Source organism: Marmota monax, unplaced genomic scaffold (assembly GCF_021218885.2).
Source record: "Marmota monax isolate L192 unplaced genomic scaffold, Marmota_monax_Labrador192_F-V1.1 WCK01_AAM20220418_F8-fsc00108, whole genome shotgun sequence".
NCBI lineage: Eukaryota > Metazoa > Chordata > Mammalia > Rodentia > Sciuridae > Marmota > Marmota monax.
The window spans coordinates 2,634,641-2,654,520 of NW_026694593.1; the positions used below are offsets into that span (position 1 = coordinate 2,634,641).

Genomic DNA, 19,880 nt, shown 5'->3' on the forward strand with positions numbered 1-19,880 from the left:
GGGCTGAGGCTCAGTAGTTGAGTGCCCTTGGGTTCAATCCATGATACCAAAAATAAAGAAAGAAAGAAACAGACAGGGTGGGGGCAGAAAGAAAGAAAGAGACGGAAAGAAAAGAAAGAAAGGAAGGAAAAGGAAAGGGAGGAAGGGAGGGAGGGAGGGAGGGAGGAAGGAAGGAAGGAAAGAAAGAAAGAAATCAGGAAGGAAATCTTAATGTCCTTAGGCTCTGGAAACAGAGTCTGACTGAAAGAAGCTAGAACTGTCTGGCACATTTTGAATGAGCCTTAATTGTGGTTTGAGCTGTCTACATATATAAGTGACAGTGCTTCTTTATACTTGATATAAGCTAAGTTACACCATGATTGTTGGAACCCTATTTTCTTTTTTTATGTGGTGCTGGGGATGGAACCCAGTGTCTCACTGGATAGAGCAAGTGCTCTATCTCTGAGCCAGACCTCAGCCCTTGGAACCTTATGTTGTTATAAAGTTTGAGAGAAGAAACTGAAAGATTTGCTTTGGAAACCTCTCTATTAGCAAGTTTTTGTCTTTTAAAATTTGTTTGTTATTTCATTTTAGAAACATGTTGGCTTCTTCTAATACTTTTGTTTCTTGATTTGTATATAGGATTCACCGTCTACCCTGGAGACCGATGGAGTCTAGAGGTGGGACAGGTGTATGTTATTACAATAGAAGTGTTTGATAGAAGCAGCACAAAGGTCTATATTTCAGATGTGAGTTTCTTTTAGATCTTTCTAGTTCCTTTTGTGGATAATTCTTTGAAGGGGCCATCTTTCTGATTAGAAGTTCCTCTTTTTTCCTTTGTTTCCAGACTTTACCTTTGGGAATTCAAGTTACTAGGTTGTTATTATCATTAGAATAACATGATAATATCATAATAACATAATAACCAACTAGTGCTGTCCTTGAGGAATGCTAAACCAGAAGTAAAAAATATAATTCAGTCAGAATTATGGGAAAGAGTTGAAGAGAGCACCAGCGGGAGCACTCTGGAGGAGATCCTTGCTCTATTCTCCCTTTAGAGATGGTTACCTCAGTTTTGTAGTAGTGAGAGGCATCAGGTGTTGTACTTAAGCTCCAGGGTCTTTATTTTCCTCCCCTGAGAACTACCAACTAGTGGTAAAATTTACATAGTTTTGATTCCTCCTGTTCATGATACTTGCTACTAATGAAATACTTCAAAAACTAATACCATTTTAAAATTACATCTTCCCGACTTAGAATTTCCATGGGGAAAACAAAGGTTTTGTTCTTCTTCTTTTTATCCCTTGAATGCATAGCAACAGTTTTGTATATATTTTGGAATTAAAATGGCTTTGGGGAAAGAACATATCTTCAGGTTTGTGTTGCTGTTGTGCTGATTTCAGAATCTCAGGATTACATATGGTTTTCTAGAGGAGTACTTTAAAGAACAACTAACCACTGTGAATGGATCTTACCATGTAGTAAAAGCCTTGAAGGATGGTGTGGTGGTGATAAATGCATCCCTGACTTCCATCGTTCATCAGGTAGGAAGTAAAAGGATGTTCTTTGTATCCTAAAAATGTTGAATAGGGTTAGTTGACTTGATTTACAAGCAGATACAAGACATACCGTTTTTTAGATTTTAGAAAAAATAAAAAAAAATTTCCTAAATAGTACACTTGACAGTGTACATTCGTACAATTTCCTGTTCAAATCTTTGTTGTTGTCCATAATGTGTGTTTGTCTTAATTGTGTATATATCATTTAGGGTTACTTTAAAAATTATTTCATATGTGTATTTCTCTGTCATCAAGTACTATATGGAGTACTTTATTCTAAAAATACAAATGGTCAATGTGCCATTTTATTTAGCTCCGTCCCCAACATTGAGCTTTTATTTTATTTCCTATATTTTACTATTGTAAATGGCATACCTAAATATTTTTGTACATTTTTTCTCATTTTGCTTAATTTCCATATGGCATAATACCAGAAATGGAGGCATTACTGGATAATCCATTTTAATGCCTTTAAATTATAGAAGTTCCCTGATTTGGGGGGTGAGTACTGGGGATTGAACCCAGGGCACTCTACCACTGAGCTATATTGCCAGCCCTTTTTATTTTGGGGTGAGGGTCTCCAGACCTGGCCTCAAACTTGTCACTCTCCTGCCTCAGCTTCCTGAGTTACTGGGATTACAGGCGTGTGCGACAGTGCACAATTTAAAGTATCCTGATTTTTTTAATACTTTTTTTTAGTTGTAGTTGGACACAATACCTTTATTTATTTATTTGTTAATATTTATTGTTTAGTTATAATTGGACACAATACCTTTATTTTGTTTACTTATTTTTATGTGGTGCTGAGGATAGAACCCAGCGCCTCGCACCTGCTAGGCGAGCTTTTTGCCGCTGAGCCACAGCCACAGCCCCTAAAGTGTCCTGATTTTTAATAGCCTGCCAGCATTCTTCCCTTCCCCAAATTATGTTGTTCTAATGCTCCCTTCATTCAATTTTTCCATATAAAATCCCAAGTTACCCTTTACCTTCATTCAATACAATATTGTCATATTAATTCTTCTAATTAATTGTCTCTCATATTCATTTTTTACTGTCCCTACTGCTATCTTTAACCTAGCTTCCTGATATTCCTATCTTCAATCTTGCCCCTAATTGAATGATAGTCTAAAAACTATAAAAATTATTTATGTATTTACCTGTTTAGATATGTTTGATAGCTTCTTTTTGATGCTTTTTTTTTTTTAACCAGGAACTGAACCAAGGGGCACTTTACTTCTGAGCCACATCCCCAACCCTTTTTATTATTTTATTCTGAGACAGAGTCTTGCTAAGTTTAGCCTTGCTAAATTGCTGAGGGCTAACCTCAAACTTGTGATCCTCCAGCCTCAACCTCCCAAGTCACTGGGATTATAGTTGTGCACCACTGTTCCCAGCTTCCTTTTGATTTCAAGGTGAAGTTTAAACTTCTCAATATGGTTTTATAGGACTCTATATAGAGATTACAAACTGGTGGCCTGCAGACTCTCTGGTTTGTAGACTTTTTGTTTTGGCATGTTAAGCTTCTTTCTTTAATTTGTGTGTATATCTGTATATGTTTCTTTTTTAAAAATATTTTTTAACTGTAGTTGACACAATACCTTTATTTTATTTATTTATTTATATGTGGTGCTGAGGATCAAACCCAGGGCCTCGCATGTGCTGAGGAGCACTATACCACTGAGCCACAACCGCAGCCCCTGTGTATGTTTCTTTCTGTGTGTGTGTGTGTCTGTGTGTGTGTGTGCTGGGGATTATAACTTTCTTCTTAATTGGGAAATTTCAAATAAAACCCAAGATTTCTGATCTTCTAAAAAAATATGAAGGTAAGACAATAATCACTTGGAATAACTAAAAAGTAATTGCACCATTTAGACTCTTTTCAATCTGCCACAATTCTTTTTTGTTTTAAGACAGCTCTCCCTGAATTGCTCGGGGCCTCTCTAAGCTGCTGAGGCTGTCTTTGAATTTGCACTCCTCCTGCCTCAGTTTCCCAAGTTGCTGAGATTACAGGCATGCACCATAGCACCTGGATAACTCACTGTGATTTTTAAAATATAATATTATTATTTTTTAAATTTTGTTTTGTTTTGTTGGTATCTGGAATTGAACCTAGAGGGGATTTAACCACTTAGCCACATCCCCAGCCCTTCCAGACCTTTTTATTTTTTATTTTGAGACAGGTTCTTGCTAAATTGCTTAGAATTTGCATTTCTCCTGTTTTAGCTTCCCAAATTGCTGGTCGCACCACCATGCCTAGTTAGTTATGGTATTTCTGGCAGGAGAACCTGTTTCTAGAATTGTAACCAATTTCTAGAATTGTTTTTAAATCCTACAAGTCCTACTTTTTGAAATGGATGATGATAATTTGCTGTGCTGGATATCAAATCCAGGTCTTATGCTAGCTAGGCACTTGCTCTACCAGTGAGCCACTCTCCCCATCCATAAAATAGTGTTCTGTTTTAAAATCTGAGCTCACTCTGAGATTGGAATGGTGGTTACCAGCGGCTGGGGAAGAGTTGGGAGGAGGAGGGATGGAGAAGAGTTGATTGATAAGTACTAAGCTATAGTTAGGAGCACGAAGTTTCTGGTGTGCTGTTCCATTGTAGGGTGACTATAGATAATGATGTAGCATATATTTTTAAAAAACTAGAAGAAAGGATTTTGAGAGTTTTAATCATAAAGAAATGATAAGTATTTGAGGAGATGAATGTGTTTAACCTGATTTAAACATTATGCAATATATACATGTATCAAAACATTATGTGGGCTGGGCATGGTGGTGCACACCTGTAATCCCAACTTTTTATTTATCTCAAAATAAAAACTAAAAAGGGGGCTGGGGCTGGGGCTCAGCGGTAGAGTGCTCGCCTTGCACGTGCAGGACCCTAGGTTCGATCCTCAGTACCACATAAAAATAAATGAATAAAATAAGGGTATTGTGCCCAACTATAACTAAAAAATAAGTTAAAAAAAAAAAACTAAAAAGGGCCGGGTTTGTGGCTCAGTGGTTGAGCACCCTTTGGTTCAATCCCTGGTACAAAAAAAAAAAAAAAAGCCACAAAAACATTACATGGGCTAGGCACAGTAGCACACATCTATAATTCCATCGACTTAAGAGGCTGAGGCAAAAGGATTGCAGGTTGGAGGCCAGCTTCAGCAACTTAGTGAATCCTGTCTCAAAATAAAAAATGAAACGGTCTGGAGATATAGCTCAGTGACAGAGTATTCCTGGATTCAAACCTTAGTTAAAATAAATAAATAAGAAAACCAAAATGTATAAGATACACATTAATTTGTACACTTTTAATGTTTTTGCATGTCAGTTGGTTTAAAAATTTCTTAGGGGCTGGGGCTGGGGCTCAGTGGTAGAGCACCTGCCTTGCACGTGTGAGGCACTGGGTTCGATCCTCAGCACCACATAAAAACAAACGAAATAGGGGTATTGTGTCCAACTAAAACTAAAAAAAATAAATACTTAAAAAATTTTTTTAAGAAAATCAAAATTAAACTGAGAGATCTGAAACCAAATCTGAGCTCACTTTTTTCTAAAAAAATTATTTTGTTTTGATATTTTTGCCTTTGCCCTATTGTTCATCAAATTCAAACTTGGCCTAAAGATTTTAATTGGCATCTCTTACACTCTTATGGTTTTATTTGTTTGGTTTTTTTTGTTTTAAATGTTGTCTCACTGGGTTGCCAGGCTGGTCTTGAATTCATGAGCTCAAGTCATGCTCCCATTTCATCCTCCAGTGTAGTTGGGATTATAGACACATACCATCATACCCAGATAGTCACTATATTCTTCTTTTTTTTTTTTTAAGGTGGACACAATACCTTCATTTTTTTTATGTGTGGTGCTGAGGATCAAATCCAGTGCCCTACACGTGCTAGGCAAGTACTCCACCACTGAGCTATTACCCAGGTCCTGTCACTATATTCTTAACTAGAATATATTCTTAAAAAGGTCTTGAGTTTCCTTGTACCTAGTTAAGAAAATTGGAAAATAATTAACTCTTTTTCTGTGTTTGTGTATTATGAATTTATCTGAAAATTTGAAAGATTTTTTTTTCCTTCATGGTGATGCTAGGGCCCTACACATGCAAAGTAAGTGCTTTACCACTGAGCTACATTCTTAGCCCTGAAGTTTTTATTGAATATATTGGAGCACTTAACCATTTAGAAATATAGTTATCATTAATAACTTTTTAAAACTTTTTATTTTGAAGTTATTATTTTTATTCTGAAGTTACAAAAATAGCACTTGGGATAAGATGATGTACAAATATCCAATAAGCTCATGAAAAGATGTTCAAGATGATTAGTTCATATAGTTGGATCTAAAATGTCCCCTAAAGGCCAGTGCAAAAGGATTGATCACCAGTCTGTGACAATATTAGGAGGTGGAGCCTCATTGGAGGAGGTAGGTCACTGGGAGGGTGTTCTTAATGGATATATTTTGTCCCTGGCCCTTTCCTCCAACTCTCTCTGCTTCCTGACTGCCATGAGGTAAGCAGATTTGCTCTACTATGTGCTCCATGCCATGCATGATATTCTGCCTTACCACAAGTTCATAACCATGGGGCCTCTAAAACCATGAGTCAAAATAAATCTTTTCTCCTTTGTTTTTCTCAGGTATTTTGACAGCAACAAAAAAGCTAGCACGTTAGTAATTAAAAATGCAAATCAAGAGCCACCATGATATGCTACTTCACACCCACTAGAATGGCTAAAATAAAAAAGATAGATAAAAAAGACAATAATAAGTGTTGGTGAACATGTAGAGAAATTAGAACCCTATTCAATGTTGAAAGAAATGTAAAATAGTGCAGCCACTTTGGAAAACACATAGCAATTCATTAGAAGTCTGAACATAGAGTTTCAGTGTCATCCAGCAATTCTATTCCTACGTATATATACAAGAGACATATGTTTACCCTAAAACTGGTACATGAGTATTCATAGCAACAGCATTCATAATAATCAGAAAGCAGAAACAATCCACTGACTGAATGGATAAATAAACATGATCTGTCAATTCAATGGAATATTATTCAGAAATAAAAAGTAACAAAGTACTGATACATGGTACAACTCATATAATTCTTAAAAACAGTATTCCACGTGAAAAAAGTCACTTACAAAAGACCATGTGTTGTGTGAGTTCATTTATATGAAAGATTGAATGGGCAAATCTCTGGAGACAAGGTATATTAATGGTTGTTAGCAGAGCTAGAAGGAATGGAGAGCTTGGCGGGTGATAGCTAAGAGGTATGGAATTTCTTTTTGAGGTAATGAAAATAATCTAAAATTGATTGTGATGATGCAAAACTGAATATTCTAAAGCCTCTAAATAATACCCTTTAAATGGGTGAATTGTATTGGCATGTGAATTATATGTCAATAAAACTGTTTAAAATATATATTTATATAGTCTAGAGTGTCCCTTGAACTCTACTTAGTTCTCCCAATGACATCTAAAATAACCTTAGTACAAAGTGAAATCCAGAAAATTAACATTGGTACAATATTGTTAATTAGACTTGAGATGTTATTCTTACATACACTCATTTTTGTGGTGTATGTGTGGTTCTATACAATTTCGCTCCAGATTCATACACCTGCTCCTATCATCATGATATAGAACTGTTCCCTTGTTATAGAGGAAATCCCTTATCCTCTGACAGCCACACCTAATCCAGCCTTTTCCCCAACCCCTAGAATATGTAGTTTATAGTTTTGTTGTCTTGAGGATAGCATATAACTGAAGTTTTACCACCTGTTAAATTTTGAAATTCAGATTTTTTTTCCTGAGGATTGAACCCAGGACCTTGCACATACTAACTATACAAGCACCCTAACCCTGAGCTACTAAGATTTGCTTTTTTCTTTTTTTGTATTTTTTAGTTGTTGATGGACATAATACCTTTATTTGTTATTTATTTATTTTTAGGTGGTGCTGAGGATCAAATGCATGCCTCACACATGCCAGGCAAGTGCTCTACCACTGAGCTATAATCCCAGCCCAGACTGGCTTTTTTTTTTTTTTTTAACTAAGTATAATGCACTTAAGATCCATGCAAATTGTTGCATGTATTATTATTTCATGTTTTAATAATAGATACTATGTGGGAATATTCTTATACATATTTCAGTGTGAATGCAAGTTTTCATTTCTCTGGAATAAATGCCCAAGAGTGAAATTATTGGATCATTTAGTAACCACAAGTTTAGTTTCATTTACTTATTTTTGGTACCAGGGATTGAATCCAGGGTAGCTTAACCACTGAGCCACATCCCCAGCCCTTTTTAGTTTTTATTTTGAGACAGGGTTTCACTAAGTTGTTTAGGGCTTCACTAAATTGCTGAGGCTGGCCTCAAACTTGAGATCTTCCTGCCTTTACCTCCCAAGTATCTGGGATTACAGGTGCATGCCACCATGCCCCGAATACATAATTAGAAAGTATGTATACCTAGATAATACATATGTTAAAGAGTAAATCATAATGAAGCACCATTGAAAATTATCACATATCAAAACTTATAGCTAGGGATATAGCTCAGTGATAGAGCTGCTTTATACGTGCAAGGCCCTGGTTCAGGTCCCAACACTGAAAAATAAATTGTGGAAAGTGGTACTTAGAAGTTAGTGATACCTAGGTGGGCATGATGGCACAAGCCTGTAATCCCAGCAACATGGAAGGCTAAATCAAGAAGGTCACAAGTTTGAGGCCAGCCTCAACAATTTAGCAAGCTCCTGTCTCAAAAACAAAAGGGCTAGTGATGTAGCTTAGTGGTAAAGCACCCCTGGGTTCAATCCCCAATAAAACACATGCATTCCCATATACGCGCACAAAAAAAAGTCAGTGATACCGAAGCACATCTATTAAGAACAACCGAGGGCTGGGGCTGTAGCTCAGTGATAGAGTGTTTGCCTAGCACCTGTGAGGCACTGGGTTCCATCCTTAGCACCACATAAAAATAAAGTAAAGGTACTCTGTCCATCTATAACTACAAAAAAAAAAGGACAACCAGTTATCTAGATTTTGAATCTTTGGTTCTCTGTTGTCTATTTTTTTTTTTTTAATATTTTTTTTAGTTGTCAATGGACCTTTATTTTATTTATTTATTTTTTATTTTGAGAGAGAGAGAGAATTTTTTAATATTTATTTTTTAGTTTTCGGTGGACACAACATCTTTGCTTGTATGTGGTGCTGAGGATCGAACCCAGGCCGCAGGCATGCCAGGCGAGTGCGCTACCGCTTGAGCCACATCCCCAGCCCTTTATTTTATTTATTGATACATGGTGCTGAGAATCAAACCCAGCGCCTCACACATGCCAGGCAAGTGTTCTGCCACTGAGCCACAACCCCAGCCCCTCTGTTGAATATTTTAACCTGCATGCTTTTCCAAACATTCTGAAAGAGTTTTCTAAATTTTCTTCCACATTAAGCATTCAGCAGCTTTCCACATAATTCTATTCTTCACTGTTTTATTGCATTTTAGGGGTTTTGTTTGGTTTGTCTTTTGGGTTTTGTTTGGTGCTGGGGATTGAACTCAGGGCCTTGCATGGGGCTTGTTCTGCCATTGAGCTGTACTCCCAGCCCTTTATTGCATTTTTAAAAAAAAAAATCTTTATTAATTGTTCATGGACCTTTATTTTATTTACTTATTTATATGTGGTGCTGAAAATCGAATCCAGTGCCTCACATATGCTAGACAAGCGCTCTACCACGGAGCCCAACCCCAGACCCCTTTATTGCATTTTAAAACTTTAAATTTTTTAACATTTTTTCCTTATTTCATCTAGTTCACTTTAAGTTTCATCCTGTTCTAGCCACATCCTCTTTATCCTGGTTTATAGGCTTACCTCTACTTTTATCTCTTATTCATGTCCACATTTTATTGTGTGCCAAGACAGATACAATTGAAGATTTATACCTATATCCTGCAGTAAATTTTTTTCTTTCTTTCTATTTTATACTGGGGGTTGAACCCAGGGATGCTTAACTACTGAGCCATATCCCAGCCCTTTTTATTATTTTTTTAAATTTTTATTTAGAGACAGGGTCTAAATTACTTAAGGCCTCGCCAAGATGGTAAGGCTGCCTTTGAACTTGTGATTATCAACTGAAAGACTTATTTCAGTTTATGATTCAGCTACCTTGTGAGAATGTAGACAATATCAGGGCCATCATTACAGATATGAAACTGTTGATAAAATATTTTAGGGCTTCTCAAAATTTGGTAAAAAGTTGATTGATAGGAATATAAATTGATTGATTAGTTTTGCCTTCATAGAGAAAATGTCATTGTAATTGTGTGAGGACTGCATTTTACCTGTATAGATTTCCCCAAAACCCTATGCTTGTGTGTGTGTGTATTTTAGTTGTAGGTAGGCACAATACCTTTATTTTGTTTTTATGTGGTGCTGAGGATTGAACTCAGGGCCTTACACATGCTCACTCTACCGATGAGCTACAGCCACAGTCTCCTGTGCTTACTTTTAAATATGAAGGGAATGCCATACCCCAGCACTTTTAAAAATTTGTTCTAATTAGTTATACATGACAGCAAAATGCATTTTGACACATTGTACACAAACAGAGCACAACTTCTGGCTGTACAGAGTCATCCCAGCACTTTTAAATGTTCTCTTTTCTTCTGAGTAGTTTGTAAAGTTCTTTTGCCTTTGCAGCTTATGAAATTAATTGATGGATGTCTAAGGATCTTTCATTCTGAACTACAGTGCCCTTTCTATGTTTGTTAATCTTTTTATTTTAGAAAATTTTAAACTATGTTTTCTAATTATAGTATTTACTTTAGGTCCAGTAAGATCCCGCCCATTATAAGTGAGCTATAGTAGCTGTGCTTCATTAATGAATATTTGTTTCTTTTAAAGGTAGAAAATTGTTGAATACTTCATTATCACAGTATTTTGCTGATGTTTTCAGTATATATGAATGTATCATGAGAACAATTTTTATAAAATGTATTTTGCTTCCCTTTTTTGTTGCTATAGAATAACAATATTCATCCTGTAAAATGTATAATAAAACACCAGCAAGAAGTGAAGATTTATTTTCCCATCAAGCTTACACCTAATTTTTTGGCATTTCCTCATCATCCTCTGGGCATGTTGTATCGTTATAAAGTACAGGTATCGTATATTATAACATAAGAAATCAGAAAGAGATAAGTCAGCTTCTCTGATAGATTAACTTATTGAAATTTGGTTAATGTTATATTTCATTTCCCCTAACAATCAATCTTTCTTTCTTTCTTCCTTTCTTTCTTTTCTTTTTCTTTTCTTTCTTTCTTTCAGTTGAACCCAGGGCCACTCAACCACTGAGCTACATCCCCAGCACTTTTTTTTTTTAATTTATTTTTTAGTTTTAGGTGGACACAATATCTTTATGTGGTGCTGAGAATCGAACCCAATGCCTCATGCATGCTAGGCAAGCGCGCTTAGAATGCATGAGGCACTGGGTTCGATTAGCATGCACCCAGCCCCCCCAGCACTTTTATATTTTATTAGAGACAAAGTCTTGCTGAGTTGCTAAGTGCCTCACTAAGGTTCTGAGGATGGCTTTGAACTCACGATCCTCCTGCCTCTGCCTCCTGAGCTGCTGGGATTATAGGTGTGTGCCACTGTACCCGGCCTCACAATCTTAATACTATAATTTAGTCTTTGATGACCACCAACCACCAAATCATGCTCTTTGATATTATCATCTATAATAAGACTTGATATGCTTTTTGACTCTCATCCATATATCCTTTCTTTGCAAGTTTTATAAAGTTTTGTCAACTTCCCTTGTGTTCTTCTTTTATATATATAAAAGGAGGAAGTATTGAAGACTGAATTGGAGCAATTAAATTACATGCTTTCATAATTATGCAAAATGAACCCCAATATCACATATATCTATAATGAACTAATAAGAATAAATTTAAAGAAGAACACAAGGGAAGTTGACAAAACTTTATAACTTTATATATATATATTAGTAGATGGACATAATACCTTTATTTTATTTTTATGTGATACAAAGGATCGAACCCAAGTGCCTCACACGTGCTGGGCAAGCACTCTCCCACTAAGCCTCCTCAGAACTTCCTCTTTCCCTCCTCTTGTCCCTCCCCAATTCTCTTTCCGTTTTTTTTTTTTTTTTTGGTGCTAGGATTGAACCCAGAAGTATTTTACCACAGAGATACATCCCCAATCCTTTTATTTTATTTAGTTTAAGGCAGAGTCTCACTAAGTTGGTTAGGGCATCTTTACATTGCTGAGGTTCTGAGGTTGGCCTCAAATTTGGAATCCTCCTGCCTCAGCCTCCCAAGTAGCTGGGATTACAGGTGTGTGCCACCACGCCTAGCTCTTTTTTAAATTATTTTTATTTTATGGTACCAGGGATTGAACTCAGGAATGCTTAACTACCAAGCTACATCTACAGCCCTTGTTTACTTTTTATTTTGAAACAGTCTCAGAAGTTGCTAAGGGCCTTGCTAAACTGCTGAGGCTGGCTTTGGATTTGCAATGTTCCTGCCTCAGCCTCCTGAGCCGTTGGGATTACAGAAGTGTGCAACTATTCCGAGCTGTCATTCCTTTATCCTACTGATTTTCTTATTTATAGCTTTTCGAAAAATAGTGCATTGTGGATATATATAAAGATGAAATTCACTGTGGTGTATCTGTACACAGGAAAGTTTGATTAGATTCATTTCACTGTTCTTCCTTCTTCCTGTCCCTCCTCTGACTCCTTTAGTCCCCTTCCTCTGATATACTGGTTGCTCTTCTATTTTCATGGGACTCTTCCCTACCTGTTTTTTCTTTTTCCTTTATTTTGATCTAACTTCTACATTTAAGAAAAAACATTTGACCGTTGATTTTCTGGACCTAGCTTGTTTCACTTAGCATGATGGTTTTCATTTCCATCCATTTACCAACAAATGCCATAATTTCATTCTTCTTTATGGCTGAGTAAAACTCCATTGAGTATATATACCACATTGTCTTTGTTCATTCATCTTTTGATGGGCCCTTGTGTCATTTTGTTTTTTAATTTATAATTTTTAGTTGTCAGCGGATATTTATTTTATTTATATGTGGTGCTGAGAATCTAACCCAGTGCCTCACACGTGCTAGGTAAGCACTGTACCACTGAGCCCCAGCCCCAGCTCCCCTTGTCTGTCCTTTTTTAATGTTTCATGACACCACCATTTCTGAGCCTCCCTTTAGTGTTATTCTTGCCCATTTAGCTACTTTATTATGTAGCAGGACAGTTTCTTAATGTGTTCAGAGATAGTTATTAGTTTTATTATTTCCTAAACTTTATTCCATCTATCGAGTTTTACATTTTTCTCTTAAATTCTATTTTTACTCCTACAACAATTAAATGTAAGGTTGTGCTTTTTCACAGGTAGAGGGTGGTAGTGGCAACTTCACCTGGACCTCTTCTAATGAAACAGTGGCCATGGTAACCACCAAAGGGGTGGTGACTGCAGGTCAGGTCAGAGGGAACAGTACTGTTTTGGCCCGAGATGTACAAAATCCCTTTCGGTATGGGGAAATTAAGGTAAGTGACTTTACAAAGAAACCTTCTGGTCACTTCTGAGACACTTTGTCTAAATTCAAGTACACTAACATGTTTGAAAATATTTCTAATTCAACTTTGCTATTTAAAACTATTGTTCAAATTCAGTCTACAAGAACATATTCCTTAAATATTTCTGAACCTGGGTTGAATTTTGCATGTCTTAGTAGCCACTTATTTAACACATGTGCTTATTTTCTCTAAAATGGAGATAACGTAAATATTTAGTTCAATAATTGAACAATACATGTGAGATTTAAATGAGAATGTTTACCTCAGTACTTGGCATATATTCAGTGCTTAATGTTAGCTATTTTTGTTACAATTACCATAAATTATAATCATTAACTGGCCTTTATAAAGTAGCTTTATTTCTCTTTTTTTAAAAGATTTTAAAAAAATTTTTTTAAGTTGTAGATGGACACAATACCTTTATTTTTTTATTTCTATGTGGTGCTGAGGATCAAACCTGGTGCCTTTGAGGTTTGCATTCAAGGCGAGCGTTCTACCACCGAGCTACAACCCCAGCCCTTAAAGATTTCTTTAAGATAGACACAATAGGGCTGGGGTTGTGGCTCAGTGGTTGAGGGCTTGCCTAGCACATGTGAGGCCCTGGGTTCAATCCTCAGCACCACATAAAAATAAATAAATAAAATAAAGATGATATTGTGTCCAACTAAAAAAATAAATATTAAAAAAGATAGGCACAATATCTTTACTTTATTTAATTAATTTATTTTTTATGTGGTGCTGAAGATTGAACCCCGTGCCTCACATGTACGAGGCAAGCACTCTACCACTGAGCTTTAACCCCAGCCACAAGTAGCTTTATTTCTAAACTCATATTTTGGTTTGTTAATCTGTTTCTAAAAGACTGAAAACTTAAAATTTTTTTCTTAGTTGTAGACAGATACAATACCTTTGTTTTATTTACTTATTTTTATGCAGTGCTGAGGATTGAACCCAGTGCCTCACATGTGCTAGGCAAGCGCTCTACCATTGAACTACATCCTAACCCCCATATCATTTACTATTTATTGTTACCATTTTTCTATTTTCTCCCACTTTAAATGTATGCTGTTTTCCCCTGCAGGACCTAGCATTTTGCCATTACTTGGTAATTATTTATTGAGTATCTTTAGGTACATGACACCATACTAGGTGTCATAGAACATTCAAAAATACATAGCTTATCATCGCTATCTTAAAGAAGCTAACATCTAAGAGCTGGAGATGTAGCTCATGGTTGAGCCCTTGCCTAGTATGCATGAGGCCCTAGGTTCAATAGCCAGCACCACAAAAAGGTATTGTGTCCATCTGCAACTAAAAAGAAATATTTTAAAAAATCTTTAGAAAAAAGAGAAATAAAGCTACTTTATGAAGGCCAGTTAATGATCATATTTATGGTAATTATAACAAAAATAGCTAACATTAAGCACTGAATATATGCCAAACACTGAGGTAAACATTCTCATTTAAACAGTACTGTTCTTTTCTTGTACAAGAAAAGAAGAAGGCATGGGTAGTTTTGGATAAATTTAACTCACCTGTGGAGCATCCAGATAGATGTTTATAATTGGAAATAGGAATCTGAAGTTCAACTGACAGTTTAAGGCTAGAGAGTTATCAGCATACGATTAGTCATTGAAGCTTTGGGATTCTGTGTAATATAAGAGTCACTTCAAGGAACATAGAGGAAGAGGAACTAGCAGAAGAAACATAGAAAGCAACAAAAATGAAAAAATAAAATATATTGTTTTAAAAAGATAGCAAGAGCCAGGTGTGGTGGCACACGCCTGTAATCCCAGCAGCTTGGGAGGCTGAGACAGGAGGATCTCAAGTTCAAAGCCTGCCTCAGCAACTTCAAGGCACTAAGTAATTCAGTGAGACCCTGTCTCTAAATAAAGTACAAAATAGGGTTGAGGATGTGGTACCCCCAAGTTCAATCCCCGCTACCAAATAAAAAAGATAGCAAGAGCAGAGCATGGTGGTACACGCCTATAATCCCAGCGGCTATGGATGCTGAGGCAGAAGGATCGCAGGTTTAAAACCAGCCTCAACAATTTAGCAAAGTCCTAAGCAATTTAGCAAGATCCTGTCTCAAACAATAAACCAGGCAGGTGGTGGCATATACCTGTAATCCCAGTGGTTTAGGAGTCTGAGGCAGAAAAATCTCAAGTTCAAAATCAGCTTTAGCAATTAGCAAGGCCCTAAGCAATTTAGTAAGACTCTGTCTCAAAATATAAAAAGGGTTGGGGATGTGGCTCAGTGATAAAGAGCACCTGGATTCAATCCCTGGTACCAATAAATAATAATATCAAGAAAGAGGATGAAGCTGGGGTAGAGCTCAGTGGCAGACTTGGGATAGGCAAGGCCCTGGGTTCATTTCCAGTACCACCACCCCCTACAGAAAAGAAAGGAAGAGGCCGTGCTTTAAGTCAGAAGTTAGCAATCTTTTTCTGTAAAAGCACTAGATACATTAGTCTTTGAAGCCTACATACACTTTCTGTCTCATATTCTTCGTTGTTGTTGTTGTTGGTGGTGGTGTACCAGGGATTGAACCTAGGGGCATTTAACTACTGAGCCACATCCCCAGCCCTTTTTTATATTTTATTTAGAGACAGCGCTTCTCTAAATTGCTTAGGGCTAGCTTTGAACTCGTGATTCTCCTGTCTCAGCCTCCCAAACTGGTGGGATTACCTGCACGTGCCACTGAGCTTGACTTTGTTGTTGTTGTTTACAAATCTTTAAAACTATTTTTTAGCGTACTATACAAAAGCAGGTTGTGTACAAAAGCAGGTTGTGTTCTGGCCAAATTTGCCAGGCCCCTGCTGTATAGTGTTAAATGTTTTGAAGACATTCATTGATTGAGGGATGAAGAGAGATATGTTTAGCACCTAGTGTGTATATTTATGTGTGTATGTAAAATAGCATGCAGTCATTCCTCAGTGTCTACAGGGGATTGGTTCTTGGACCCCTCAGACACCATTATCTGAGGATGCTCAAGTCTTTTGTATAAAATGGCATTGTATTTGCATATAATATGCATATATATGCACATCCTCCTGTGTGTTTTAAATCATCTCTAGATTACTTATACATAATAAAATGTCAATGCTATATAGTAAGTTATTATGCTGGGGACTGGGGATGTGGCTTAGTGGTAGGGGGTCTGCCAGGCATGCACAAGGCCCTGGGTTCAATCCCCAGCATCAAAAGAAAAAAAAAAGAATTGTTATGATATATATATGTTTATATATATATATATATATATATATATATATATATATATATATGTACATATGCATATACATATATATATACATATATATACATACACACACCACATGTTCATATGTGTGTGCATTTATTTTATTTTTAAATTTTTGGTGCCTGGAGATATATAACCATTGAGCAATATCCCCAGACCTTTTAATTTTTTTATTTTGAAATAGGTTCTTACTAATTTGCTTAGGGTCTTGCTAAGTTGCTGAGGCTGATCTCAAACTTGTGATCCTCCTGTCTCAGCTTCCTAAGTTGCTGGTGTTACAGTTGTATGCTCCGTCACTCCTAGTTTATGTGTATATTTAAATATTTAAGGAATGATTCCTTTTTTTTCTAAGAATTTCCTAAAATTTAAATTGTTTTTCCTTCAGATATATGTCCTAAAACTGAACAAAATGGAACTGTTACCATTTCATGCTGATGTGGAGATTGGCCAGATTATAGAAATCCCCATTGCAATGTATCATGTAAATAAGGAGACCAAAGAGATCATGGCATTCACAGATTGCTCTCATTTATCCTTGGATTTAAACATGGATAAGCAAGGAGTCTTCACTCTTCTCAAAGAAGGTAAGAGTAGTCCTTTTAAATTTCTCCTTCCTATATCCTAGAATTGAGGGTAGCAGGCATCAATTTAGAAACTACTAGAGTTTAAATTCATACAATTCCATTTTTTTTTTAATTCCAGAGTGCTTAACCAGTGAGCCACATCCCCAGTCCTTTTTATATTTTATTTATTTAGAGACAGGATCTCTCTAAGTTGCTTAGGGCCTCACTAAATTGATGAGGCTGGCTTTAAACTCAGATCCTCCTGCCCCAGCCTTCTGAGCTGCTGGGATTACAGGTGTGCACTACCGCACCCAGTTTATAATTCTTATAATATTTTTAATTGTTTTATCAATTGCCTTGAAGTAGATATTGATCTACATATAGATGTAGAAACAAAGATACAGAAACTTAATAACATAGTGGCTGGACAATATCAGTTTTCAGCTTCTTTTTTTAAAATTTTTATTATTGGTTGTTCAAAACATTACATAGTTCTTGATATATCATATTTCACACTTTGATTCAAGTGGGTTATGAACTCCCATTTTTACCCCGTATACAGATTGCAGAATCACATCAGTTACACATCCATTGATTTACATATTGCCATACTAGTGTCTGTTGTATTCTGCTGCCTTTCCTATCCTCTACTATCCCCCCTCCCCTCCCCTCCCCTCTTCTCTCTCTACCCCCTCTACTGTCATTCATTTCTCCCCCTTGTATTATTTTTCCCTTTCCCCTCACTTCCTCTTGTATGTAATTTTGTATAACCATGAGGGTCTCCTTCCATTTCCATGCAATTTCCCTTCACTCTCCCTTTCCCTCCCACCTCTCATCCCTGTTTAATGTTAATCTTCTTCTCATGCTCTTCGTCCCTACTCTGTTCTTAGTTACTCTCCTTATATCAAAGAAGACATTTGGCATTTGTTTTTTAGGGATTGGCTAGCTTCACTTAGCATAATCTGCTCTAATGCCATCCATTTCCCTGCAAATTCTATGATTTTGTCATTTTTTAATGCAGAGTAATACTCCATTGTGTATAAATGCCACATTTTTTTTATCTATTCGTCTATTGAAGGGCATCTAGGTTGGTTCCACAGTCTTGCTATTGTGAATTGTGCTGCTATGAACATCGATGTAGCAGTGTCCCTGTAGCATGCTCTTTTTAGGTCTTTAGGGAATAGACCGAGAAGGGGAATAGCTGGGTCAAATGGTGGTTCCATTCCCAGCTTTCCAAGAAATCTCCACACTGCTTTCCAAATTGGCTGCACCAATTTGCAGTCCCACCAGCAATGTACAAGTGTACCCTTTTCCCCACATCCTCGCCAGCACTTGTTGTTGTTTGACTTCATAATGGCTGCCAGTTTTCAGCTTCTAATAAGGTATTCTCTATCTAGTGTCAAGCTCTTTTCTTATTTCTTTAATATATATACCATGTTTATTTGTAAGAGAAATATAGTGCCATTTAATGTCTATATTTTTTAAGTTTATTCAAAAAAGGAAAAAAATCTTTGTAATAAAAAGGAAAATACGAACAATCTATTCATAAAGGTCAGTATTCTCTCTTGTTATTGAGAATCATAGTTGATCCTCATCCCCATTGTTTCTTTAATCAATATGATAGCAGTAACATCTAACATTTCTTAGCATCTACTATTTGCCAGGCTCTGTTCTGAATACTTTCATGTATTAACTCATTTAATTCTCACAGTACATCTATAAGAGTGGTATCAGCTTGGACTTCTTTTTCCTTATTGGTATGTATTCCTTATATGGTATTTCTCTCCTCTGTTTGCAGTGCCTCCTCTAACTTTCAGATAATAAGTTATCTTTTATGTAGGATACTCCAATATCCTTCAACGGGTAATCATGGCTACCAGATCAATCTTTGTGCAGCTCAACTTCAATATTACTTTTTCTGTTCAAAAAATTTTAGAGGATTATCTTTGCCAATAGAATAAAGCAGAAATCCTTTTAGTTTAGTCTTCATAGCCCTCTACAGTATAACATGACAGTACAAATGGTCTAGCTAAATCAACTACTTTGGTTAAATTTTCTCTTATATCTCCCTCATACTCATTCACGTCTCATTTATATTTCTTTGTTCAAGCTATTTCTCAACTTGAAATACTTTATTTAAGTCTTTTTTTTTAGGGCTGGGGTTGTGCGTCAGAGGTAGTCCACTCACCTAGCATGTGTGAGGAACTGGGTTAGATCCTCAGTACCACATAAAAATAAAATAAAGATATTGGGTCCACCCCTGACTAAAAAATAAATATTTAAAAATAAATGAATAAATCTTTTTTACCACCTTCCTGGCTTCTAAATCTGTATCATATTTAACACTTTCTGGTAATACTTAAGGTCAGGAGGTAAGGATCTTTGCTCACCTGTGTATCCTCACTGTAGATTGAATTTTGTCTTACATAATATATGTCTGTTAATAGAAGAAATAGATTTTTATATCAACTTGATTATTTGGCTGGCAATGTTGCTAAGTGGTAGAGTGCTCGTATAACAAGTGCAGGGGTCCTGGTTTTAATCCCCAGTCCCAGAAAAGAAAAAAAAAGGTAATTTTTTTTTTTTTTTGAGACAGGGTCTTGCTATATTGCTTAGGCTGAGCTTGAACTGGATGCAAGTGATCCTTTCACCTCAGCCTCCCCAGTTAGCTGGAATTACAAGTGCATGTCATTGTACCTGTTTGTTGTGTGTGTGTGTGTGTGTGTGTGTGTGTTGCTGGAGATTGAACTCAGGGCCTTGTGCATGTGAGGCAAGCACAGTACCATTGAGCTACACCCTAGCCCAAGATGGTATTTTTTTTTTAATGTTTTTTAGTTGTTTATGGATCTTTATTTTGTTCATTTATTTATACATGGTGCTGAGAATTGAACCCAATTCCTCACACATGCTAGGC

The 19,880-nt window shown here is 36.4% G+C and overlaps 1 protein-coding gene across 1 annotated transcript in view; it reads left to right on the forward strand.

Annotated features, from left to right (window-relative positions):
- The window catches only part of Nup210l (nucleoporin 210 like), a 120,528-nt gene that overhangs the window by 21,100 nt on the left and 79,548 nt on the right, over positions 1–19,880 (forward strand). Inside the window, exons 9-13 of the mRNA XM_046421753.2 lie at positions 622–728; positions 1,383–1,523; positions 10,558–10,695; positions 12,959–13,114; positions 16,789–16,987. Coding sequence (XP_046277709.1) covers positions 622–728; positions 1,383–1,523; positions 10,558–10,695; positions 12,959–13,114; positions 16,789–16,987 — 741 coding nt within the window. The remainder of the gene's footprint in view (positions 1–621; positions 729–1,382; positions 1,524–10,557; positions 10,696–12,958; positions 13,115–16,788; positions 16,988–19,880) is intronic.